General features: G+C 48.8%; 1 protein-coding gene and 1 long non-coding RNA gene across 2 annotated transcripts; one reads left to right on the top strand and one right to left on the bottom strand.

Annotated features, from left to right (window-relative positions):
• Window positions 1–214: 214 nt before the first annotated feature.
• Window positions 215–17,272, bottom strand: SIAH2 (siah E3 ubiquitin protein ligase 2). Its single transcript, XM_087430394.1, has 2 exons — window positions 16,539–17,272; window positions 215–833 (listed from the first exon to the last, which is right to left on the bottom strand). The coding sequence occupies exons 1-2, from the start codon at window positions 16,953–16,955 to the stop codon at window positions 276–278; spliced, it is 975 nt and encodes a 324-aa protein (XP_087286520.1). The 5' UTR covers window positions 16,956–17,272; the 3' UTR covers window positions 215–275.
• Window positions 17,273–17,554: 282 nt separating this feature from the next.
• LOC147916952 (uncharacterized) lies at window positions 17,555–18,475 on the top strand. The gene is made up of 2 exons (XR_015552345.1): window positions 17,555–17,605; window positions 17,773–18,475. It is a non-coding gene; the product is annotated as an uncharacterized LOC147916952 (long non-coding RNA).
• The last annotated feature ends 7,813 nt before the right edge of the window (window positions 18,476–26,288 follow it).

Genomic DNA, 26,288 nt, shown 5'->3' with positions numbered 1-26,288 from the left:
AGGAGCCCTGAGCAACCTGTCAAGTGCTGTTCAGCAAGTAAATAAAACTGAATAATCAAGTTGATTTTAGCTCACAGGACAGCCTCCAAATGACTAACAGGCCAACCCCATTCATCCCAGTTTAATGAACTCTGTTGGGCCGGCGCCAGATGGGAAGCTGCTGTTCAGACAGAACACAGGGTATGTGGATCCTGACTTGTGAAGACACAGTGAATAAAACATCTGTAAAAACCTTTATTAACCAGAGAGCACGATGCCCAAATGATTTCAGGGCATCATGGACAACACGTAGAAATAGTCACATTGATTCCAAGGTTCCCATTATCCGCAAAAAGGTGTGCTATGGCTGTGTCAAAAACAAGGCAGTCACTGTTCAGGATGGCTGCGGCCACGCCGTCGTGGATGGACCGCGGCGTGGCCTCCCAGGTCAGTCTCCGCCGGTTCCCGTTCAGCTCCAGCCTGTAGGCAAAGTTCTCGGCCTGCTTGCGGGTGCCGATGAGCAGGACGATGGCGAAGAACTGCTGGTGGCCTTCATACTTCTCCTGTTTCTCCAGCACCAGCATGAAGTGATGGCCGAAACACGACTGCATCATCACCCAGTCGACAGCCCCTGGCAGGTTAATGTCTGTGGCTAGGAAGACGATGTCCTCTCCCTGGAGGGTGGTGATGCTCTTGTGGGCGTGCATGAGATGAGACATCACGGCCTCCAGGGACCCCTGCCACTTGCAGGAAGCGCCGGGACAAGGGCAGGAGTAGGGCCGGTACTCGCAGATGTCTTCGTGTTCCGGCTTCTCCGTGTGGTGCAGGGTCAGGGAGCAGCCCGTGGTGGCGTACTGCAAGGGTGAAAGAGACACACTGAGCCATCGGGCCTTCTCAGAGCTTCCACAGGTGCACGCCTCTGAGAGGACTCACCCACTCAGGCTTTTGGGGCTCAAACTGCATTCTTGTGTCAGCTACTTTTGCTCGAGATGAGTTAAATACTTACAAGTCTCAGTTCCTATTCACCATCAATACAGCCCCGCATGAAATCAGGGGCACGTCCTGAGCCAGGACTGCACTGCATTCCATGCCCCCACTCCTACATTAAAAACTTGAGAACTACAGCGCTCCCACTATAAACATCTCAAACAAAACCACTCAGCCAGCCCTATAAAACCTGACCTTCCCCCTTATTTTCTGTGAATTGAAAGAATTTTTAAAGGAATTTAAAATCGCTTAGGGCTGAGGCTGGGCAAGGAATGTGGGTTATCTCCAGACTGGTTTTCACCTAAAGACCATTCTGAAAATAGCCTAATTCCTCTTTGTTGTCCCCTCCACTTCTTCCTGGCTCCAAGTGGTGGCTGGCAGGCAGGCGGTGGGGAAGGCTGCCCTCTGGGTCCCTGCTCTCGCCTGCTGGCGTGACTGGCCCAGGGCAGGGGAGGGCTGGAGACCCCTCACACTGCTAGAATATCACCTCACCTCCCTCACCTTTTAAACCCTCTCCCCCCAGGGGCTGTAAACATACTTTTTGGGTGAAAGGAAATCACACCCAGGAGCTACTTAACCAACTCAGGAGACTATGGTCAGTTTGGCTCCAGCCAGTGGAGGGTAAAATGAGAAGGGCCTGAGCCCACCAGACGTTCCCCAGACCACTTCCTCAAGGCCAGTGCACACCTCTTCATGACCAGGGACGTCAGGTCCTCATGACAGGCCCAGGAGGAAGGGGAATGAAAGTGGGCCCTGGAGTGGGCCCCTGTCCCAGGTGAGTTTCAGTCAGTCAGCCCCTCAAACGCTGCCTTAGCAGGAGAGGAACAAACCCTTTCCCCCTCGGCACTCCGAATGACATTCCCAATGGGTAAATCACACCCATCATGGAAAAGCCCACGCCAAAAGGTACTAGACTTCTGCTCCCAGCCTTCCCAGGAATGAGCACGTGAACTCCCAGATGCCAGGTGGAGAATCAGCCACAAGCAGACACTTGCCCGGCGCACTGTGCTGGCATCTCGTAAAGAACAAGGAAACCCGAATCACCTTTTCGGGTGAAACCAGATGTCAGCCTCATCCCCTCGAGCACACAGTGGCAGGTAAACTGTCTGTTTACCCCACCTGGACTCCCCCACCCCTACTGAGACATGGGGACACCAAATGAGGGCCGGACCAGGTCATTTTTCTAAGATGTCGTGTCCAACTACTAACAAAACCAAACCCCTACAGCCGCTGTTGCTTCTCCCTACCCCGCCTTCAGGAATAAACTCCTTATGAACTTTCAGTAGGTCCAATTCTAATCTTTACAGCTGAATTTATCCCTAGCAACGAGCAGGCGCTGAGCTCCTCCTCCAGACGAGGCCTAAGCTGACTCACTGACAGGACAGAGAGGCAAAGACGCCGGCCTCCACTCCTCAGGAGATGAGCCTCCCTAATAAGGAAGAAGAGGGCGGCTTAAAGAAAAATGCAGCTCTTTCCTTCCCCATTCCTAAAGTGGATTACAATAATCTTCCACAGAAATTGGCAGAACTATCTCACTGTTATTTACCTTGCACATAGAAATTGCTTATTCATCTTTTTTAACTATGGACTAATTTTAAAAGCATGGGTGTAAAAAATTTAATCAGAAGGAGAAACAAATTTATTTATCCGTATATATTTATACTTTGTGTTCCTAACAAGGATAAGGCCCTAAAAAACAAATTCCTACTAATCATGTTTTAAATCTAGGGTGTGACTAGGAATACAGGGCCTTCCGCTGTTCTTCTGTGAGTGATGGGTGAGGCATTTCTGCCCTAAGTTTAAAAACACACATTCACACAATAAAAATAGCAAGAATTAGCCCAGAGCCTGGCAGATTCTCTGGCTGAAACAAGCCATCAATATTTGGGTCTGAAGACGTTTCAGAACAGGCTGTTCACCACGATGCCCAGGAATAATTCTGGGAACAAGATGAACTTTGGCAGAGAGGCCAGAAAAGTACCAGCTCCTCCTCCTTGACCCAGAGCCCAAACCACTCCACGTTCATGAGCTCCAACGTATGCAAGTATTTATCATCCATCCATCGTTTTAGAATTTTCTCTCGTGTAACTCAAGTAGAATATGTAGATTCTGAATCATATGGTTTGCCTTACAAGTCACACACTCTTCCTTCAACCCAAATACAGAGGACAGGGAAGCTCCCTAAACCACACAAACAGGAAAGGTCTCACTGAGCGTCCGTGTGGACAATGACCTTATGAGAAAAGACCCTGCGACAGCCTCCATTAACTCAAATAAACCTACTGTTGAAGTGTTAGGTGTTTGCTCTGCTTTTTCTAGACAAGCTAACTTGAATGTCAGTCTGCTCCTCCCCCGTTCCGTCAGGGGTGAGGGCGCGTCTTCATGACCACTGGTGCACTTTATGATGCTGGACTAGAGACGCTCTCTAAAAAGAAAAGATCTAGACTTTATACACGTGCACATACACACACACACACACACTCTGCTGCCACACTTCATACTTGTAACAGTCTCAGCACTTCTGGAATGACATTCCAGAGCATGGTGGGTGTTCTTGTTGCCTACAATAGGGGCTGTCATAGGAGAGATCAGAGGGAGGGCTTCAGGCCTGTGAATTCCCCGAGATTGTATATCCAGGGGCCTTGAGCAGCGACCCAGATTGCGCTGGCCCCTGAGCTGGTGTTTCCCTGACAAGCTCCTGGGGTTTCTAAGGGCTGTGAACCTCCACCCTAGAACACACAGAGATTCCAAATCAGCCAGATCCCGCCCTTGGGTTTCCCATCGAGAGGAGCCCTACACTGCAACAACAGACAACTCAAATACACCAGAAATACAAATGACCAAGGAAGACGGGGGGACAGGTGATTTCACAGTGGGGATGGTGAGAAGGGGGAGGAAAGTTTCCCTGTGGACAGAGAGGAGTGTGGATGGAGTGGTTCCATCCGGTCTAGCACAGGGTGTGTGGGGATAATACCTAAGGGGGGAGGCAGGCCTGGATTCTGCAAGGGACTGGACCGCCAGTTTAGTTTATTTCAGGGTTTCTCTCCAGTGGCACTACTGACATGTTAGACCAGATAATTCTGTGTGGTGGGGGCAGTGCTGTGCATTGTAGGATGTTGAGCAGCATCCCTGGCCTCTAACTACTAGATGCCAGTAGCAACTGCTCCCCACCTTCCCCGTCATGACAACCAGAAGTCACGAGGCATGGCCAAATGGCTCCTGCGGGGCAAAGTCGCCCCAGTTGAGAGCCACTAGTTTTTCGACGAATGACAAAACCTGGCCGGGCACCACAATCACAGCTTCGAGGACAGGCGTCCTGGCCCCTCGTCCTCCACCGGAAAGCAGGTCAGGCCCATCAGTGCCCCGTCCCACGCCCACGACCCGGGACAGCTCAGGGATCCAGCCCCACACACAGCTAGATTCTGATCGTCTGCAAAGCACGGAGGTAGCCAGGGAGCTGGTTCGGCCCGTCTCACAGACTGGCTGACTCATTACAGCCACAAGGTCACTACTCGTGGCCACAGCAGGGGTGGAGCTGCATCCGTCCCCTGCTCCTCCTCTGTCCCCGGCTCCTCCTCTGGGGCTCTTTCCCTGCACGTACCAGCTTAGGAGTCAAACAAAGAATCAATGTTTTGAGAAAAAGAAACAATTTACCTCTGCCTTGATCCCCAGCCCCCAGCCCCCAACCCAACACACACACACCCAGGGCCCACAGGGTTCTAATATTAACCTCCTCCTTGGTTTGCAAGGAGAAAAACAGCCTGGCAGGCCTCTCCCTCAGGAACCGGGCAGCAACACCTCACAAATAAGGAACCAGTAATTAGCCCTCTCTGGCATCTCCCGGAACATCCTGAGGTTTCACTTTTCACACTCTGAAAGGGCCTGCCCACCAGACGTGAGGGTCCAAGGATGCCCTCCTCCTGGAGACGCCCGGCCCCCTGCTGCACTCTGGTGCCTGAGATACAGCTCCTGGACGGTGCGCAGAGGCTGCCTGCGTGTCCTGGGACACGTCCACAGCTACAAACGAGATGTCTCCACAGGGAAGTTCTGCTCCTGCCCCCTGGGGGTGGGCGTGCGGTGGGAATTTGCTGTAAGTAAACCTGGGGGGGGGCACTGGTGGGAGGCACACAACCACACAGAAGCCCAAAGCTGAAGAATGGAGGGCGGGAAGATGGACCAGCAGAAGGAGACACAAAATGTTGAAATAACATTTCTGACTTCTCTGTAGAAACCTTCCGTGTTGCAGTGGCTCAGAAGTCTTGTGCAAACGTGTTCTGCCATGACAGGCAATGTGTGACCTGGTGCCTCCTTTGTAAGTCTTTGCAGAAAGCAGTAAATAGTGCTGATTTGTTTCCTGGGCATGGAGTTTGAAGGCTGTTTTTAAGCTGGAATATAGACAGGGCTTTTCCCTTTTTGACACAGAAACCCCTTTACACACAAATACACATGACAAGACAGGTCAGAAACATAGTCAAATACTAGACACCTGTTATTTACCTAATAAACACAGTCACATTATATTTGTTTATGGAACAATCATATAAGCAGAATAACCTTCCTCAGCCGGGGTGCTAGTGAAGGTCATGGTTCCTGTGACTGGTTTAGAACAAGTCATTTAACCTATTTAATTAAATTTGAGTCTACGAGATCCAAGAAAGATGTGCTGAACCCCAACAATGAGGGCGCCGTGAGCTCCAGGCAGAAGCAGGTCCTTCCCCGGGGCTGAGGTCACCGCCCGGCCGCCATCTGCTCACCTCCGGGGAAACGGTGAAACGTGAAACGTATTAGCAAAGCATGTCCCAGCGCCTCAAAAGAGAATGTCTCAAGAAAAACAAAGCACAATCAACATTTTATTGTTGATGGTCGTAAACTTCTGAATTAAATCCAAGAAATGACCTTGTCTTGGAGTAAGCAAAAGCAAACCTCACTTTCCTTCAATCTACACAAGCTGTCATCACAAAATGCACACTGATGGCTACGCAATGAGTGACCCTGGACTGGGAAACAAAAATGATACAAAGGGCGTTACTGCGGCAACAACCGAACTCTGCACACAGACTGAGCATGAGATAACAGTGTCTACTGCAGGTCGCACTTCCTGATTTTGATAAGCGTACCATAATTACGTAAGAAAATGTCCCTGTTTTTAGGAGAAACATGGTGCAGTATCTAGGGGTCAAGGGGCAGCATGCCTACAATTTACATTCAAATGGTTTAAAAACACAGGTATGAATGGAGAGCGCACAAATGATAGAGCAAATGTGACAAAAAGGAGACAACTGGTGAATCAGAATAAAGCGTATGTGGGTATTTTTTGTACTATTATTGCAACTGTTGTGTAAATTTGAAATCATATAAAAATAAAAACACATTAAAAGAATCCAGGGACTGAGTTGGCATATTTATCTTTTATGGGATAGAGATTCCTTTTGCAAAGTTGGTTGAATGAGTTAAGTTTTATCATAAGTGTTTTTTTTTTCTTTTTTAGAGAAAACATACTTTTAACTACATATCCACATGTAAACACAACTAAGTTAATAGTTTTTCTCTTACTAGAAGCTTTTGGGATGCATTTTAGTGAATCAATAAAATTGTGCAATGCAGACATCAATTGTTGTAATAACCCACACTTCTTTGACCCCCACAGAAGACAAAGCCTTCACCGCTGCTCCTCTGATCCTTCTAAAGGTCTGTGGGCACCTGACAGATCCGGGGCGCTGGACTATAGTTTCCAGCCTCTGCAGTTTCATTATCCACCACCCTGAGTGGTCCAAGGTGAACTCCTACTGGATTCCAGACCCCATCTGAAAGAGGAGCTCCAGGAATGACTTACCCCAACTCCTTCCCCTTACATGCTGACCCCGTTAGCATTGGGCAGGTGAACCCCAAAGATGGAATCAGAGTATGTGAGCCCAACTGGAAGGATGAATTCCTGGCAGGATAACTTATTATGTATGACCAGCAGATAATTAGGGGCCTACTGGCTGGAGTCTCTCTTCTCAACAATCTTTAGACTTGTTCAAATGGGAGTTGTAGCTACACCTGGTATAGACCCAAATCACAGCAAAGCTTACATTTTAACCAGCAGTTAAACTTCAATTTTACCACTTTTTAAAAGGACTTCTAGCAATTCAAGCTAGCTCCTTTGTTACTAAAAATGTGTTTATCTGCCCCCAAAATATCACTGAAAGATCGCAGGTTATTTTCCAGTTAATTTATGGGTCTATTAATTTTGATCATTGACTTGCTGATTTACTGTCTGCTTCCTGCCCACCCAATACTTGTTAGTAAATGAATAAATATGAGGTTTATCTGCAGAAGATGACTGTTCTCCACCATGTTAATTTTACTGTAATTAAAAGTTTTACTGTGGAACTTAGAATTAGAAAAAAAATTCAATAGACCTTGAGGTCACACAAGGCAAAATATTTATTTTAGACTTCAGTCACTATGGGTTTGCTTTGTAATTTTTGATAAAATCACTTCACACATTGTATTTACATAAACTATTTGGGGTGGGGGTGTTTACAGCTTTTCTGAAACCTTACACAGATGGGGAAATGACGACTCTGTGGTCATTTTGACAGCTCTATGTCCCTCTTGCTAAAAATGTGTTTACAACCACTGGTGGAGTAGCTATGATTAGAACTCAAATGCCCAGTGTCCTGTGTGACCTTGAATCGATCCTACAGTGTCACCCCTGAGTGGGTCTACAAAACAGCCCACAACTCATCCCTTGACTATATGTACCGTGGAGAAGTTCAGATGTGGGCAACAGGCGAAAGTGAAAGCTCTTCTTGTGACTTAATTATAATACTCGACCTGCATCTGTCTAGCATCCTTCCTCTAAGAACACTGGCGAATTGTCGCTTAACTCAAATGGTAAATTCCTCCCCTCGCTATGAGGTAGTGAAGAGATAAGTATCAACCAGTAGTGCAGTCACGGTTCCACAGATAATATGAGAAGACAACGTCACTCAGTACCAAAGGTGGTGAGACTAAGAAAATACTGACATTGAACTTCATCAACTTTCTTCTGGAGAAGGCAATTCCAATTAAAATCTTGGGTTCAAAAAATTCCTCCTTTTTGACAACCCCCATGTTGCAGACAGCTCTTACTAAAGGTGTCTTGGTAGAAGACTTGGGCGTAGTATTGTCACAGTAACCTGAGAACATCCTGCTATTGGGGAGGGGAGTGAATGTGGCCTTATAGAGACTGCCTGGGCTGGCAGGGCTTTATTTTTAATCTTAGAAACTTAAACAAAAGTTGACTTTTGACCACGTGTGCTTCTCATCTGACTATAGCTCGAGTTGGCAGTGGCCACACACCATCTTGGAGAACCAGTTCTGTAAGTCTCTTCAGAGTTAAGGCTTCATGGCCACCTTGTCAACTGGCCCTCACTCTTCCCCGCCAGGCTCCCCTGCATCAACACACTGACGGCCCTGACCACTCTCCAGACAGCGCCACATCCCTCAGCAGTCTTTATTTCTCAACTAAAGCAATCGAATTCACCAGAAAACTTCAGTGGTAGGGTTGCCAGATTTAGCAAATAAAAATACAAGATGCCCAATGTGTCCCAGGCAATATTTGGGTTATACTTATACCAAAAATTGTTTATGTGAAATTCAAATTTAACTGGGCATCCTGTTTTCTACCTGGTAGTCCTAATAAAGAGTGCTCCTCCTGTACCACTGCCATCCCTCTCGAGACCACCATGTGAGTCTGGGATGGGAAGGAGATCGCTGTCCTCAGCAAGGTGGAGTGGGCAGCACACAGGGCAGGAGGCTGAGGCGGCAGATACTGTATGTGTAATTACAAGGCCATTCTGGAGTTTCTGCTCCCCAACTCACAAACTGTATGACTGTAGGCAAATCTCTTGGAGAGGGATACTAACCATGTCCTATTTCCCTTTCAAAGTAATTGGGAGGATAACATGAGATATACCTAGTTCAGAGAGGTAAACAACGTTCTCTACGAGCAGCTCCGCTGGCCTCTGCACCTAAGCCCATTGGGATCTGCCATTCCTTCCTTCTTCATGGGCAAACTGCTGCTCATCCTCCATAACACAGCCACAGCACCACCTCTGCAAGGAGGTCCCCAGACTCCTGCTCATCTTCCATAATGCAGCCCCAGTACTACCTCTGCAGGGAGGTCCCCAGACTCCTGCTCATCCTCTATAACGCAGCCCCGACACCGTCTCTGCAGGGAGGTCCCCAGACTCCCGCTCATCCTCTATAACGCAGCCCCGACACCGTCTCTGCAGGGAGGTCCCCAGACTCCTCTGCTCCTAAGACTCAGAGGGGCTCTGTGGCACATCTCTCTCCACCGTTAGACTCAGAGTTTCAGAAGGACGAGGGCGGAGGGGAGGCAATGGCTGGCTAGGCAGATGGTGTGTAGGAAGGAGCAGGCTTGGGGCTGCTGGCAATTCCAAGGCAGATGAAAAGTTAGTGGGTAATCAGGAGGAGCCAACTGTGGCCTGAAGTTACTTCAGGGAGAAAAAGCAGGCAGGAGCATAAGCAAACGGAAGGCCAACCTCCACTGTGGGGGTGCCGGAGAGAAATGGGCTTGCACTTGCCGATGATTCCAAGTGAGAAGGCAATCTGGCTCTACTATCAGAAGCTTTTCACTTCTGCGTACACCCTGTGGCCCTACCATTCAACTTCTAGGAATTTATCATTAGGAAATAATTATTTTCTTATGCACAAGGATTCAGTTTAGCAGTACTTTCTTCTTTTTTATCACAGTAAGAAAACAAAATGATTTAAATGACCAAAAACAGGAGCTTGATTAAATAACTCAGATACTGTTATGGAACTGTAATACTATGCAGCCACTAAACATGACCTTAAGACTATTTAACAATGTGCAAAAGCAGTTATGATGTGTCAGATGAAAAAACAGGTTATGACAGAGTATGCGGACTCCCCATCTTACCTATTTTTTTTTTTTTTGAATGAAAAACTCCACTGATGTAGAAGTAAGTTTGCAAAGACATATGCAAAAATGGTATAGTGGTTATTTCTAGGTGGGGGATAATAGGAGATTTTAATTTTTTATTACTTTCTACATTTAAAACTAATGATCATAACTTTAAAAATATTTTTTATAATGTGTAAAATAAAATACACACATTAAAAAATGCTGTGTAATCCAACTGGCTTTCCTTCTAAAAGCATTAAAGAAATGAAAATATGTCTCATCACTGGAAACCAATGCCAGGGCCACCTCTGCTGGCTCGATGGAACTCTCCATGATCAGGAGCAGCGAAGAGAGCCTCAGGGTGAGAATCTACGGAAGAAAATTAGGGAGACTCCTGTTTTTCTTCTTAAAGTTTATGCCTGGACTTGACCTCAGACACTGGCCAGGTGCTGTCAGCTTCTAACTGTGACATTTACTTAGTGTATACTGTGCTGGGTTGTGCGTGGCATTCTGCATGAATTAATAATGAGTCTGATCCTCACAACAACCCAATCATCTCCCCATTTGACCAATGAGCCACTGAGGCCTGGAGAGGTCACCAGCCAGTCCCAGTGGGGAAAGATGGGGACCTGGACCAGGAGGCTTGAGCAGGGCCTGCCCTCAATACAACCCGAGGAGGAGGTAACCTGCGGGAGGACTGACCCAAAGACACTACCTCTGTGGATTCAAAGTTGTGAGATTGGGCCCAGGCCCATGCATTTCACACAGGTACATCTTCCACCCACCTCCACAGTGTCTGTTGCTGAAAACCGGGAGGGGGTCACCTTTTATCTCACAGACACCGTATAGTCTAAAAATCATTACATAAAATCTCTATCCAACTGGAAATGAGAATGACAATTTCCCAATTTTTAAGAAACAAATGGAGAAAGATGGGCATCTGGGGCAAAGTTGATGAAATTCTGCTAAAGAATTTTCAGTATCTCTCCTAAGCCTTAGAAAGTACATGCTAAGGTTTAATATAAAGATACATTTGATCAGGAAAATGTTTTGGCTTTCTTATTTTCCTTTTCAGGATGTCCAGAGCAGAATCACATTCGAATGCCCCATATATGATCATGCTCTGCACGACTTACCAGCAATATACATGCTGGTATTCGCTTTAGCAAATGCATACCTACTATGTGCCCCTTTCAAAGAGTGGGGACCTGATGGGTTTGAACGAGAAATGCCATTGTTCACAAGCTTTGTCAGATGTGCAAGTCTGGCTCTTAGGACATTTCACATGAGGTCTCACCATAGTCCTATGTATATAGCACTTTATATGGGGCTTCAAGGGGCTTTAATGCAGAACGGGAGAATCTAACCAATCCAGACTGGGGACTTTACAGGCCAGACCTGCTGTACCTTTCGGTTTGCCTCCATTGGTTGTACTAAAGATCAACTTTAAGTAACAATGATTTACTCCAGTTCCAGGCCGTGGTAACCTGTGAAAAATCTTTGGCCAACTACGCGTAGAGTTAGCATTAAACTTTAGTCCCCCTCCCTGGCATTCCGGTGCTTCTGTTCTTAATTTTACACTCAAAAGCTGTATTGTCAGTTTCCTTCTTGACAATCTCAAGCCTCACTGTCCGTGTACATGGGCTCTGCCAGCACAGCTTTTATGAGACAACCTGCTCAACTTCAGCCAGGAGTGAAGACCACGGGGACAATTCCCAAAGTAAATGATTTGTGTCTTAGGAGGATTTTTGAGGTTAAGAAGAGATCTTTGAAATGGTTTTGGTAAATCAGCTCATCCCTTCAGACTTCTAGGTGATTGATCGCCCATCACCTAGCAACCACCCTAATACCACCCACCTTCCATCTGATCTGGTGAAGCAAAAGCCCTCTGCAGCACTTCCACTCTGATCTCGGAGCGCCCACCAGCTGAGTGTTGTCTCCACTCTTTTTAACCGATGATCAGGCTCGGGGGGGACCCCATTCTGTCTCCTGCCTTGTGCTCTTTTCCCTGGGACAGCTTTCTAGATTCTGCAATCTCAGAGCAAAAAGGATCCTTGGTATAATCACTTAATCACTGAGCCCAACTCTTTCTCTCTTTTTTTTTAATTTTTTATTTATTTACTTTTTCCCCCAAAGCCCCAGTAGATAGTTGTATGTCATAGCTGCACATCCTTCTAGTTGCTGTATGTGGGACTCGGCCTCAGCCTGGCCGGAGAAGTGGTACGTTGGTGCACACCCGGGATCCGAACCCAGGCCGCCAGCAGCGGAGCGCGCACACTTAACCACTAAGCCACGGGGCCGGCCCCCAACTCTTTCTCTTAAAGATAAAGACATTCAGATGCAAAGAAATAAACTGACGTGTACGAAGTCAAACATCTAGTCACAGGACAACAGTTCAGATCTCCCAATGGCCAGGAAGGAATATTCTGTCGGCAAAATAAAGATGAAAACAACATGAGCTCTGAAATCACCTACAGTTGTGACCTCTCAGAGTCCAGGGTTCATGTACGGTAAGAGTTAAATGAGAACTTCCCCTCAGTAAATGCTCCCTACAGGAGAACCAGATCAGAGGCTGCACAGTGGCAGCTGGAATTTGGCCTGCAGACATGGTCGGTTTGGCCTGCAAGTGCTGGCTTTAAATCTGAATTTGGCCAATATTTAAAAAAAAGTAAGAAAAAATTGAGATATTTAACATTTTAAAAATCAAGATTTATGACTTTTCTTGAAAAAATCCAAAGGTCTGGCATGGCCACATCCACCTTCCCTCCCGCCCCTGCCAGTCAGCCAGAGCTGAGCAGAGGCTGCCCTCTTGGAGGTAGCACGCAGTCTCTAGCTCCCAGCCGTCTCCACGGCTCCACGAGGGCTCCTGAAGCCCAAGGCCACGTGTCAGAGGCCTCGCTCCCTGCACACCTGGCCCTGCTGGTGTTCAGAGTCGTCTGCCCTGGACAAGATGAGTGCACACTGAGGAGCTTTTAACTTTCAACTGGGTTATCTGACTTGACTTTTTTTTATTAAGGAACAGAAACAGCTCTGTCACAATCCCACTGCGGGGAAGAGTTGTCTGACTGAGGCTTTCCAGTTCAGTAATTATTTGGAGATATGCTACTAGAAACTTGTGGAGAAGACAAAGAAAAAACGGAAAGAAAATGTATTGTAGTGTAAGTGGGCTGGAGTGGGTCAGCATTTCCCACCGTTGTGGAGAGAAGTACTTGGCAGATGTTAAAATACACTGGTTGGTGGGGCCACATGTGTCAACCTTCCCTTCTCCTCTACACCCATGCTCCACTGAGGTGGTGGGTTTGAGATATGGGGACAGGATGTCAAACTCCTCAGGCATGCAACAAGCTGTAGAATGGACTAAAAATACCACAAGTGGAAGACAGCCACGCTCTGATAGAGACATTTTTTTTTTAAAAGGAGACCTAGGCTAATAGTGCATGTAGTGCCTTCTGTCAGAGGAGCTGGCAGCACTCTCGCCTTTAGTGAATGGGCCCCACACCTGTGTAAGGAAGCTATTTGGCAACACGGCCACTTTGGGGCCAAGTGAAGCATGAGCAGTTCAGAGCTGTGATGAAATCCTCCCAAATATTAGGTTTGTAGGCTATTTCCCCCCAAACTTCTCACCCCAAATGCCCTAAAAATTCCCACCAATGAACTTTATAGTGAACATATATGTTGTCTCATTGGGATTTTCCCATCAGAGGCCCATCTGGTGACTTCATCAGTCAGATGGTTCTGTCACTGGTGTCAACCTTCAGTTATGATTTGGAGCCTTGGAGTATGAGCTCAGACTCAAAATCCCCACATAGTAGTACAAAGGTGTGATGTGTACCTTTGGGGTGCAGGTCATGCACCGGCCACTGTGTGACCCTTACAAGTCACTCAACACTTAACCTCTCCACAGGCATTTGTTTCCTAACCTGCAAAGAAGAAAGGCAATCTAATAACAGATGACCCACACAAAGTGGCTGGCCCACAGAGAGCATCCCGTAAGCATTCCACAGAGCTGCCCTACTTTTCATGGAATGCTAGAAGCTACAGGTTCTTGGAGGTCGAGCAGTCCGACTCCCTCATTTACAGATGAGGAAGTCCAGGCCCCCAGAGGTGGTCCCCCAGGCAAGCAATGGAGACCTGGGCACTGGTACTCTACCCAACACTGGTTTTCTCACGTAAGCCAGCCCATGAGACAGATCTGAGGGCAGGGAGGGGCAGTGACAGGGCAGTCCCTGTGATCTCCAGGAGCAAGTGCAGGCAAAAGGGCCAGCTACACAGACCTACTTTGTTGAAGCTGACATAGGCCTTAGTATGCTCTCATCCTCCCCAACTAACATACCTTGGTTGCTTGCTGGGCCTCTGAATACATCCAAGTTTGATTTATCCAAACTAATTGGCTGAGCTGCCCTCTCCACAGTTTGGATTACTGGCCAATCAAAGTCGGGACATGCATATTTCAGCTTTATAACTCGCACACACATGCATACACACAAAAGGACCCCAAGATCACTTTCTTGGTTCCTGGTCTGTAGGGGAATGGTTGATCTGTTTAATTTCAGCTTGCAAAATGACAGCTTCGCGCAACTGCACCCTTACAGAATAGGGTCTTGGGCAATCACCGATATGTACAGAAACACTGGGTACCCCTGATTCCCAAGAGAACTATTCTTCAAGAGAGACGTCACTAGCATGTTACACGTTAGGAAAGAACATACGCTACAATAGGAACCAGAATCCAGATCCTGAAGGTGAAACTTCACACTGCACATAGCATATTATAACTGCTTCCTTCCCTCTCTCAGGAGCAACAGAATGCTCTTACGAGATGGCTTTTTAAAAATAAATCATGGAATACTGACTGATATTGAATGCTCATTTGTGAACTGTAATTCACCTAAAGCCATTTCTTCTCTGGGCCACTGAAGGTTTGGGGGGAAGTGAAGGGCTGAGAAGATGGCTCCCCAGAAATCCTGTGGGGCATCTCCCCATCCCCCAACTCCCACAATATATCTCAAACACCAAATATCCACTCTTATGTCCACTATCACCAATCTTCTCTTGACCAACAGGCTGCCACCTTCTTCATGACCCTAAGAAAATTATGGAAATATTTTGTCTAAATTTAACGAGAAACAACTCCTGGGCTGGGTGAATTAGTAAGCATTAGATGAGGACTGGTTGAAAGCAGAGTCATTGATTAAGGTTGACTGAAACCCAGAGCCCAAACACAGATTCAAACCCTTATTTGAATATGCTATTTTAAAACTGACGGGTGGCAGGGCACAGACCAAATTAAATCACTCATTTTACTGACTTGAGTCCCAAGCTCAATTCTCTGGTGGATTATTTTTAATTTAAAAATAAGCTCTCGCCCTATAAAAATCAGCAGCACCAAGGAGAAATGCAGGACAGCCTAAACGGCCCAAGAGGCATGACAGCTCCTTCTACAACAAAACTCTAAAGTATTAATGACATTATTCCCATTTCTAAGCTTAGAAAACAAACTTCATGGTATGACCCTAGGTTATAAGAGGTAATCTAGACAGGTATGTCTCTGAAACTGCTCCTGAAGATTTTAAGTGATAGATAGAGGGAAACGATGTTATAATATGACCACACGATGCAATACTCTGCAGCCATTTAAGATACAATGAAGGTTGTCAGACATAGAAAAATAGGTGTGATAATATGAATCTAAAACAGCAAGCTGCAGAAGCCATTTTTGGAGGAGAAACTTACATCTATGCCTGTGTATATATAAACCTTCCAGACACACTGACATCTACGATTCTATACTCAGCTGTGAGAGTATATTTACACATAGTTAGAAAAAGTCTATGAAGATACACACTAAACCTAACAATGGTAGGAAAGGAGGCAAGAGGTCTTGGTCTTTCACTTCACTTTTCTTGTCTTAGTAGTTTGCATTTTTAGCAAGAGCATCAAGAACTTTTTAAACTAAATAAAAAATACAGTGATGGGCTTTAAGGAACTGTACAACAGCTCCTGCGTGCCCTTCCTGTTAAATTCCTGATCAACTCTTGTTTTCACCCCACTTAGTAAGAAAACACAACTCCTCAGTCCTTGGAAAGCTAGGAGAAGGAAAGGCGTGGCTTGCAGGGTTTTCTTGTTGCTGGAGAAAAACAGGCTGTAGGGCGCCCTTTTTTTAGCTACACTCCCGAGGGCCCCCACGTGTCAGGGGCGCGCAGACGGCAGGCGCGGGGGGCAGGAGGAATCCAGTATCAATCCTTCCAAGCCCAGTGCTGGTAAAGGGCGCGTTTACTCGCCCATTTCCTCTTTCCTCAATACCCTGTAGAGAGTCAGCTTCCCGGTCCAAGTTGTACTTGTGCGGCCAGCCCCACTAAGCACACCCGAGTACACGTCTGCAGACGACGCGGGCACCGCGCGGGACAGCCGCGATGTGCCCTAACCACGAGCGCGTGCCAACTAGTCTGGGGTCAGCGCCCGGGCAACTGTCAGTCAAGGGCCACTGCCAAAGTGGACAGGTGGGCATGGGGGAGGGTAGACAAAGTGTACGCATTTTTTTTTTTTAACAAGAGAGATGCCACCTGCCTCTCCGCGCCCGCGAGTGGGCTGGAAGACACGGGAGTTCCGGGAGGTGACCGGGCGGAGGTGCGCCGAGGGCACCTGGCCTTACCTTGCAGGGGAACAGGACCGCCGAGGCCACCTTCTCCATAGCCAGGTTCCTGATGCTGGGCGTCAGGGCGCCCCTGCACGTCGGGCAGCAGCTCAACTTCTGGCGGCATTGGTTACACACCAGGTGCCCGGCCTGGCACTGCAGGATGGGGGGCAGGACATAGTCAAAGCAGACCGGGCACTCGAAGAGCGAGGTCAGCTCGTGGTGCTGCGGGGACACCGGGCCAGCGCCGCCGCCGCCGCCGGGGCCCGAGATCACCGCCGCCGCGGCGGGCACCGCGGACGAGCCGGGGCCCGCAGCCGAGATGGTGGCGGCGGCCGGGGGCGCAGCCGGGGACGGGGCGTGCTGGGGCTGCGGCGGCGGCGGCTTGCTGCAGGGTTTGTTAGCGCTGGGGCCGGTGGAGGACGGGCGGCTCATCGCGCTCCGAACCCACCATGGAACTGCGGGCGCCTGCCTGCCGCGGGGCCGCCGGGGTCAGGGCGGCGCGCGCCCCGCGGGCGCCGGGCTCCGGGGCCACGCCACCGCGCCCAGCCCGGGACGGCGGCCGGGACAGCGCGCAGCTGGGGGGGGGCTGGCTGGCCGCGCCGCCGCTCTCGGGCCCCCTCGTGCCCGCGCCCCTCCGCGCCCGACCCCGAGCGCAGCGCAGAGCCCCGGCCCAGCCGCTTCTGGAGCGGCCGCTGACGCAAGCCCCGGGGGCGCGCGCGGACGTGACGCCGGGACACGTGTGCGGCCGCCGGGCGCGGGCACCGGCAGAGCCGCCCTGCGCTGGGCGCGGCTCCGGCGGGGACGCGGGGACCGCCTCGCGCCGGCGCTGCCTCGGGCCCGGCCGGCCGCGCCAGTGAGCATGCCCGGTGGGCGCGGGCGCGCGGGCGGCTTTTCCGGGGCGGGGCGGGGCCGCCCCTCGCGGAGGCGTCGCCCGAGTCCCCGGCCACACCCCAGGAGCCACGCCGACGCGGCCCCGGGCGCCAACCACAAGGGCGACTTCGGGCGGGGCGGGGACTTGCACGGGGGCGGGGCGGGGCGCGGGCGCCCCACGGGTCGGAAAGAGCCCGAGGTCTCCGCCTGGGGTGAGTCACCGGCCAGCGGCTCGTGGTCTGGGACGCGGCGTCAGGACGCGGGGCTGTGGGCGGAGCGGGCACGGGACCGTGTGTCGCGCTGTTCAGGGTGGGTTCAGGCCACCCCTTGGTCCTGCTCCCTAGGGCGGGAGGGGGCAAACGCTTGATTCCTTTTTCAGCGGACCTGCCGCAGGCTTCGTTGAGTTGAGCGCCTCTGACTTGCAGAGCAGGCCCGGGAGGGAGTTCACGGACAGCGTCTGCCAAAAGGAGCGTGCGAGATCACCTAGGAATGCCAGAAACGTGGGCTGGGTCGTGAGGCCCGGGAAGACAGTGGATGACTCTCCGGCACAACGGGCTGCGTCCTCGCCTTTGAGATACCGCCGAAGTCCGAGGCTTTGATGCGAGGTGTCGGCGCTCGCCCTGCACCCTAGCGGACGCCCGAGGGGGGTGACAGCCCAGAGCGAACCACATGTTTATTTAATGTATACTGTGTGCTGCCAGTTAAATTGCTTTTCTACATACTTTGAGCCACTGACACTGGAATTGGGGAAGGGGGTACCTAGAGGGAATCGGATGATACTTTGTAGGAGAGACGGTGGAAGGGAACAGTCGGGACTGGGTGAAGAACGGTGCCCTCCGCTTACCATCTCTGTGACTTTGGGCAACTTCGTTAATTTCTCTGCGCCTCAGTTTGCGCATCTGTAAGGGTGGGATAAAAACTACCTATTTTTATAGGTGGGTAGTGAGCATTAAATGGGTTTGATAAATGCCAAGAACCTGGCTCATCATAAGCACTGCTTAAACGTTAGTTGTTATTTTTAAGAAATATTATTAGTGAATGTTTAATATTAGTATTAGTGAATAAAATCTGTCCAAGAAATATGCTCTTAGAGCCCAGAAGAAATCAAGTTTAATCTTATAAAGGTTATCTGGAAAGACTACATGCATGGAATTGGTGGAATTTGATCTAAATCTTGAAAATAATTAATAGAGGTGACGTCATTCCATCAATCGGGACATGTTTCCCCAGCATTTGTTCTGCACCAGCCGCTGTTTGGGTCTGAGAATGGTTCTGCTGCAGTTTCCGTTCTAGTAAGGGAGCAGCGTCATGTCCAGACACTCACGGGAGAGGATTTCAGATGCATGGGGGGGGGGGGGACGTTGTAGCAGGAGAGAGAGCACGGTGAGAGAAGGCATCCGGGTGCGCTGGGACTTGGGGGGTGGAGGGCGCATGGGAGCCTCAATTGGACTGATAAGATTGTTACCTCAATGACAAGGGTTCCCCACTGTAGGTTTTTGAAAAGCGCTGTGGCATGGCTGAATCTGAGTTTTTAGAAGGGTGCTCTGGAGGAATACAAAATGCTAACTAATATTTATTGAGTGTTCACTCTGTGCCGGGTGTGGGTGGTTCTAAGCACTTTGCAACAACCTTACAGGATGGGTATTATTGTTATCATCTCCATGTTGTAGTTGAGGAAACTAAGACACAGGGAGATTAATTTGCTCAAGATTACACAGCTGATAATGTTGGAAAATGCTCCGCACCCTCCTTCAACTCCTAGTCTCTATCCCTTTCAGTCAGGCCTGACCGCACCTTACAGGCTGGTTAAGGCTTCAAGATTAGTGCCCTCCACAGTCGGAACACAGTTGCACAGCCTGTAGGCAAGCACTGAATTTTGTGGGCAACTTCACGTTAATTCTTTCCTTAGCTGGTCTGGAGAGGAAAATAATTAAGTCATATTCTATTTATTCCATTTTTACCTTTTTCTCGCTTTAAGAACATGATAGTGACAACAGAAAAAAATCACCCACAGTTTCACTTTTATTGGAGATAACATTTTCCACTTTTAATTTAAAACCCAAGCAAGTGGAATTAATTACCAGAATTGATTTTCTTTCCCTCCACCTCTGGCCTCTCAGTGCAGGCGCCCCTCGTGTTTCCAGGGCTTACTAGCTCTCACTGGAGGAGCCGGCCCCCACCCTTGCCCTGTTGACATGAGCTTTCAGTGTTCCGACCAGCTGGGCCTTGGTTGTTCAAAGAGCAATTTGGTTTCAGATGTGTTGAAACAAAGAACAGGAAAAGCAATCCTCTGTGGAGAGAATTTGTTTTTTTCTAAAAATACAACTAAGCCATCCACTCTTACCCTGGCAAATGCCCCCCGTGGTGTGGAGAAATTTCTCCTGGCTTCCTCCTCCAGATCATTGCACTCCTGATTAAGTCGACCGGGATAATTTAAAAAACCAACACTCCTCTGGGCAGCTGCTGAAGGTAGGTGGACAGACCTGCTGGTGACCTCTCCAGGCTGCCGGGCTGGCCTTTCCAGTCCTTCCTCCTCCCTGGGGCTTTTGCATCAGTGAAAGGCGGCCGTTGGCACCTTGGGCACGTCAGCCAGAGCATCTCTGTCAGGGGCATGGATGCAGAGTTGTGCGAGGTTTATTTGCCCTTGAGAGTGGCTGCTGTGGCTGGGCTTGTGTTTAATGGGTGACTTTGTTGCCTGGGGAGGGGGCGGGGTCCAGCCTGTGTTTCTCCTGATTCGTGACTCATTTACCGCATCTGCTGCATGACAGGTGGGCCTCCTCCCCCCACCCACAGATGGCACAAGAAGGACACGTGCAAAGCAGGACTCCTCTCCTTAACCCATCTCCCCCTCTGTACTACCCTTTGAAGACTTAGTGGGGTGGACTGAGTAACCTTTCTTTCCTTAAAATGTCAGGGTGAGTCTTGTCACACAGCTCACAGGTGAGCCCCTCCTCTCACCTGAACTGCTGAGCATGATGCAGAACGTCCCAGCCAGGCAGACACGCTCTCGCCCTTTCTGTAACTTACAGATTGTGTGGTTTTGCACGTTGGGCAACTTCTGCAATCAGGCGAGTGGTGTGCATTTTCAGAGCAGAGTGTGGTCAGCTTTTTCTCTTTAGATTTAGACATGACTCAGGAGTGCACTGAAGCTTGCTGCGTGGAAATTCTGATATGGGGAAAGCTTGTGGGAAATTTAGAAGCGACTGTGGGGGCCCCTGGTAATTATGGTAGGAACTTTTACCTTTACCACGTACTTTCGTTTCAGGGGTGATTTCCACATGCTCAAACTTCCTTTGAATAACTATGGGTCATGTAAGCAAGTGTTTCTTGAATAATCACCATGGAGATAGGACTGTATCGCACGGAATAGGTATATACATTTGTGTTATTTTTGTATCTGCACTTAGCGACTATTTCTCTAGTGCTCCCTCTGTGCCAGGTACTCTTCTAAGCACTTTACATATTTTAATTCTTTTAGTCCTCACAATGTCTCTTATAAGGTAAATCTTTACAGATGACAAAACTGAGGGACAGGCCAAGTTAGCTGTAGTAAGTAGCCTCTAAGATGGCTGCGAGGATCCCTGCCCCCAGTCTCTGCTCCCTGTGTGACAGCTGGACTGACTGACTCCCTTAAATGAACTGAATACAGCCACAGAGATAGAATGTCACTTTCCAGATCAGGTTACAATAAGACTAAGACTAGCTCTCTCTCTGCCTGTCCCTCTCTCAGCCCTCAGAGGGTGAAGCTGGCTGCCTCACTGTGAGCAGCCCTGTGAAAAGGCCCACATGGCAGGGAACTGATGTCTCTGGCCAACATCCAGCCAAGACCCCAGGCCTGGCTGACAGTTTGATTGCCCTTGTGAGACCCTGAGCCAGAGGACCCAGCTGTGGTGACACACAGAAACTGTGAGATAATACATGTTTGCTGTTTTAAGCCCCTAAGTTTGGGGGTAATTTGTTACACAGCAATATTTAACTAATACACTTGTCCAAGATCAAAAGCTTGTATGTAAAAAGAAATGCAAAGTATAGACCCTCTACTTTTTTCTCTTAAATTATTTTTATTATAATGCTACTTTATAGAAACAATCTAGGAAAAAATTTTATGATTATTGTATGTAGCTATAAAAACAAAAGCAATTGGAATACCAAAAAATCCAGAATTCATGTTTTTATTTCTTATTTTGATACTAATTCATAATTTTAAAATGATAATTTCATGTGATGGAAGATGTGCTAAAATGAAACCATCAGTTATTTTGGAAACAACCTCAATGTCTATCAACAGGAAAATGAAGTATGTAAAGGCCTCCTACAAAATCCTCTGCAACTTGGAAAAGGTCTTGAAGACAAACTGCTGTATGGAAAAAGCAAGCTGCGATCCAGAAACCCCCAAACAATCCCATTTTTGTAAAAAGAACCACGCAAAACAAAACCCCTATTTCTTTACGTGCTAAAGAGGGCATAGAAAGGTCTGGAAGGAGACAGTGAACTGATGACAGTGCCGGTTTCCGGGGGGAGTATGACTGGATGTGGGGAGCTTTTGCTTTGTATTTTCTATATTTCTATAGTTCGTTTTCCCTTTTGTCTTCTTTTTCTTTTTCTGCAATGAGAATTTATTCATGTGTTTCTGTGTAAATTAAAAAAAAAAAAAAGTGTTGTCCTTGGCTTTCTGGGGTTATTTTAGTGTGGGATTTATTTAGCTGTAGGGTTGGTGCCAAATGAATGACACATGGAGGATCAGCCAGCCAGCCAGCAGAGGTGGTCCTGGCACTACCATGAAGAGACCAAGAGCTTCTGTCAGGTCTTTGGGCCTGGGAGGTGACTTAGTGAAATAGGTATTTTAATAAGAGGAACTCAAAGGCAGTGTGTGGGTAGAACCCGGAGAGAAGGAAAGAGACAGGCCGGGGTGGGGGGTGCCTGGCGCAGCAGGAGGGCTTCCTGGGAGGAGTGGAAATTCAGTCCTGGGGCAGAAGTGAGTGGACTGTGAGCCCGGCAGTTGTGGCCATTGGTCACTGACCAAGTACAAAGATTTATGCGGTCAGTACGTCACGTCTGGAGGTCACGGGTCAAATCAAACCCAGGCTTGACTTCTTGGGGAGTTAGTAGCCCAGAGGGGGAATAATGTTAACGAGAGCTCGCTCTTACACAGTGCTTACTACATGTCAGACACCCTTTTAAGCACATCTAATCCTTACAAGAGGCATGTACTATTGTCCGATTTTATAGGTGAAGAAAGGAAGGATCTTGGAGGTTTAATCCCTTGTCCCAGGTCACAGATGATACTGGCAGAACCCGGATTTGGATCCAGGCAGTTTTAGCTCTGGTGTCTGTGCTCTTAACCACTCGGCTGTCCTGCCAGAAATCCTTTTGAAAATCTAATACCGTGTGATAAATGCCATAATAGAGTTGGGAAGAGAGTGCTTCCTGGACAAGTAAGAGGAAGATGTTAAGAAAACGAGACATTCTTTGAGTTGGGTCTTGAAGCAAGAGTAGGAGTGTGCCAAGCAAAGCAGGGTAAGGAATGCACTGTGGGGGAGGGGCAGGGGCAGTGCACAGGAAGTGGGGGCAGTGCACACGAGGCGAGGGGTAGTGCACACGAGGGGGAGGGGCAGTGCACACGAGGGGGAGGGGCAGTACACAGGAAGGCACGGGGCTCTTACAGCTGTTATCTACCCAGGAGTCCTCTGTCTTCTTGACCTTGTGCACTCCCAAATCAGACCCCTGCTCTCCTCCCTCTGAACTAGCTGCTGAGGTAGAGCTGCCTGCCAGGCCTCTCTCCCAGGACTGTTTATTCTTAGATCTCTCCCTGACCGGGACAAACAACCTTTAGTCCTCAGTGCAAAGTGAGGAAAGGCAGAAGGGGGGTCCTGAGTACTCTCCTCATTGCCCTCTCCCTGCCCCGAGTCCCTAGGCCTGATCTAGGATCCCCCAGATCTTCATCTATGTAGGGCCCAACACAGAATGTGGATCACTGAGAACCAGCAAAGTTGATGTCGCCTGAGGCCTCAAATAATACATTCCTCCCCTTCAACATCAATTTTGTCAGGTTAAAAATCCAATAACAGGCTGTCATTGAATCTGAGAAGAGAGATGATAATAAAAAGGAGACTCTGACTCCATAATGGAAAGCAGGTGATCTTTAAAATTGGCTTCTCCAGCTGTCTGTGCTACAGAAATTCAGAACAGGTGGAAAAGCCTGTGCTTGTACCTTTCTCCCCAGTTCCCGCCACTTCCCCGCAGACCTGCTCCTCCCCTTCCGCTTCCTTGGACTTGGTGAGTAGTCCTATTATGCGCCTGTTTGCCTGGCTGGGAATCAGGAAGCCATCCTCCCTTCTCCCTCCCACTGGCTTGACCTAGTTCTGTCCCTGCAGTGTCTCACACCCTGCCCCTCCATGCCATCCCTGCTGCCCTGCCTCAGTCACCTGGGGACTCTGCCACCCTGTCCCCAGCCTCCCTCCTCCAGCACCTCTTCGGCCACCTCTAAAGTACAAAATAAGTAACTCTGGCAAGCGAACTGCTGGATACAGTATAATGAGTACATGTAAACCGTTTACCTTATTGTTGCATTTACCAAGTGTAAAAGTAAGCGATTCCTCTGTGCCCTGCTGTTTGGCCGCAAGCCCAGCTGGGCAAGCAGTATGGGATAGGCTGCAGAGAGACCGAAGAAAAGACCTGGAGAGGGTGAATGAGACGTGTAGGTTTATTGGGAGTTACTTACAAGGAGGGCAGTGGTGGCTGGCTGGACGGAAGTGTGCACCTGACCCTGCCCCCTGAGAGAAGCTTGCTTAAGTAGGCAGAGGAACAAAGACTGTGTGCTTGCCAAGGGGGATGGTCCCTGTATGACCTGCATTCCAAGGACCAGAGTCCCCCCAGAGGACCTCTGTGTTCCCTCAGACCCTGTAGGTCTTTGTGCTAGGTATCCCGGAGAAGGAGCTGGGTTGGCCGAGGCCAAGACAGTTATCATCATGAGGGCTGGTGTGTAGCCCAGACAAAGGGCTTCCAGGACACACGGCTGCTGTTAAAGGGCCCCTATACCTGCCTTGGGTTAGGTCTCTCTAGGCCCTTTTGCTTGCGGAAGATGGAACTTATTTCAGACTAATCCAGGGGGCCTCACGTGGAGAACAGGGGGCAGCAGTGCTAACAGGCCTTGACATTGGAATCAGGAACCAGAAAGCCTCCAGGAAGAGGCGACTTGTGCTCTCCAATTCTTCCTCATAGTCTATTTATTTTCCTTCCTCTCTCTGCAAACTGGCTCTCACTGCATCCCAGAGCCCAGGATCAAATGTAGTCAGCCACACATCTCAAGTTTATGGTCCTCTCTATTCCAGCTCCCTCCCTGACGGATGGGGCTCTGCCAGATCTCAGCTTCAAGCCCAGGTCTCAGGAGAGAGAATCTGATTGGCCCAGCTTAGGTCAGCTGATCGTTCTCAGTCTAATCAGCTAAAGCCAAGCCAGCTGGCTCCCTCAATGCAAACATGGCTGCTGGTTGCCCACCGTTGTTGGACGTGGAAAGGATTCTGAGAAGGGGAGTTTGGGGCTGCCCTGACGCTCCAAAACTTGTCTATTATGTGTCGTAAGGAAAGACATGACCTCTGGCTTCTCAGCTCTTAAGCCCCATTGGGAAAATTGAGTGGTGAGTTGAGGTTACTTCAAACAAAAGTGAAATCTTTGATTTTATAGAAAAAACTTGGAATTTACGATGGAAGTGTTGATCTTGTCTTTAAGGAAGGGTAAGGCTTTGAGTTTTGGAGAGAATGGTTACTTCAAATGAGAAGGATAGAAGGATCATCAGTTCCCAGCAGGAATGAGTGAGGTCAGTAAAGACTGTCCTTCTCAGGGTAGCTTCGATTTTGAGTGATGGGAGCTGAGATTAGGTGGGTAGAGTGGGAACATTCATCGGAGGGATTTGAACACCAAATAAGCTTAGCCTTGCCTCATTAAGGACAAGGAGTTGGGATGGTTAAATGGAAACTGAGTGTGTTCTGGAATCAGACACACCTGGATCTGAGTCTGCCTCTCCGTGTAATTTATGTGACTTGGGTAGGCTTCCTAAGTGCAGAATCTCAATATCCTCATCTAGAAAATAGGAATGCTCGTACTGGCCTGTAGTGGGCATCTGTTGTTGCATCTGCCCAGCATCCGTCCCCACTCCTGATAAATGCTCCTTGGTGTCACTGTGAGGGACCACTCTGTGTGGTTTGGATAGGATTGGTCCCACCTGCCAGCTGGGGGATGGACACATGGCCCCGGCCAGGGCTACCCATACAGCACCTTCCTCGGACACTTTACTTCCATCTGCTGGAAATTGTTGTAATTCGTATACAGAGCTATGATATCTGGTATGAGTGGTGCCTCCTTACATGTGGTGCTTTGTGTACTGCATAACCTGCCCAACTGTACAAAGCTGCTCTGACCTTGGCCAACTAAATGCAGTCTACCCCCTGGTGACAGATCAGGAAAGGGAAGTGACCCAAGCCAGGCCAATGGGAGATGTACCACATAAAAGAGTCTGTCTCAAAGTAATGCCAACACAGCAGAGAAAAGAACTGGGAAATAGAGAGAGGCGTAAATGCATTATGTGAGCTACTTGATGCAGCTGTGCCTGAAGCTATAGAGTTATCTCTGGAATTTGTCAGTTACATTATTGAATAATTGTTGAGAGAGACAGTCCTCCATGGGTCCCTCTCTCTCCTGTACATCTTGCTGGGTATGCTAAGAACCGACCTGACCACTTTTGACTGGGCCATTTCTCATAGTTGTTTGCAGCAAACACTCTTGAAAGGTGAGGTGAGGTCTGCCGCCAGGACAGAGAGCAGGCTTCCTTATTGCTTGCTGGAAAAGTGATGGATTTCTCAAGCTCAGTGTTCCTCAGCTGTGATGCAAACCCACTGT

Source organism: Ceratotherium simum, chromosome 5, assembly GCF_057802395.1.
Source record: "Ceratotherium simum simum isolate JZ-2026a chromosome 5, ASM5780239v1, whole genome shotgun sequence".
NCBI lineage: Eukaryota > Metazoa > Chordata > Mammalia > Perissodactyla > Rhinocerotidae > Ceratotherium > Ceratotherium simum.
The sequence above is the reverse complement of the archived record's forward strand: the minus strand, read 5'-3'. Positions and strand labels throughout refer to the sequence as shown.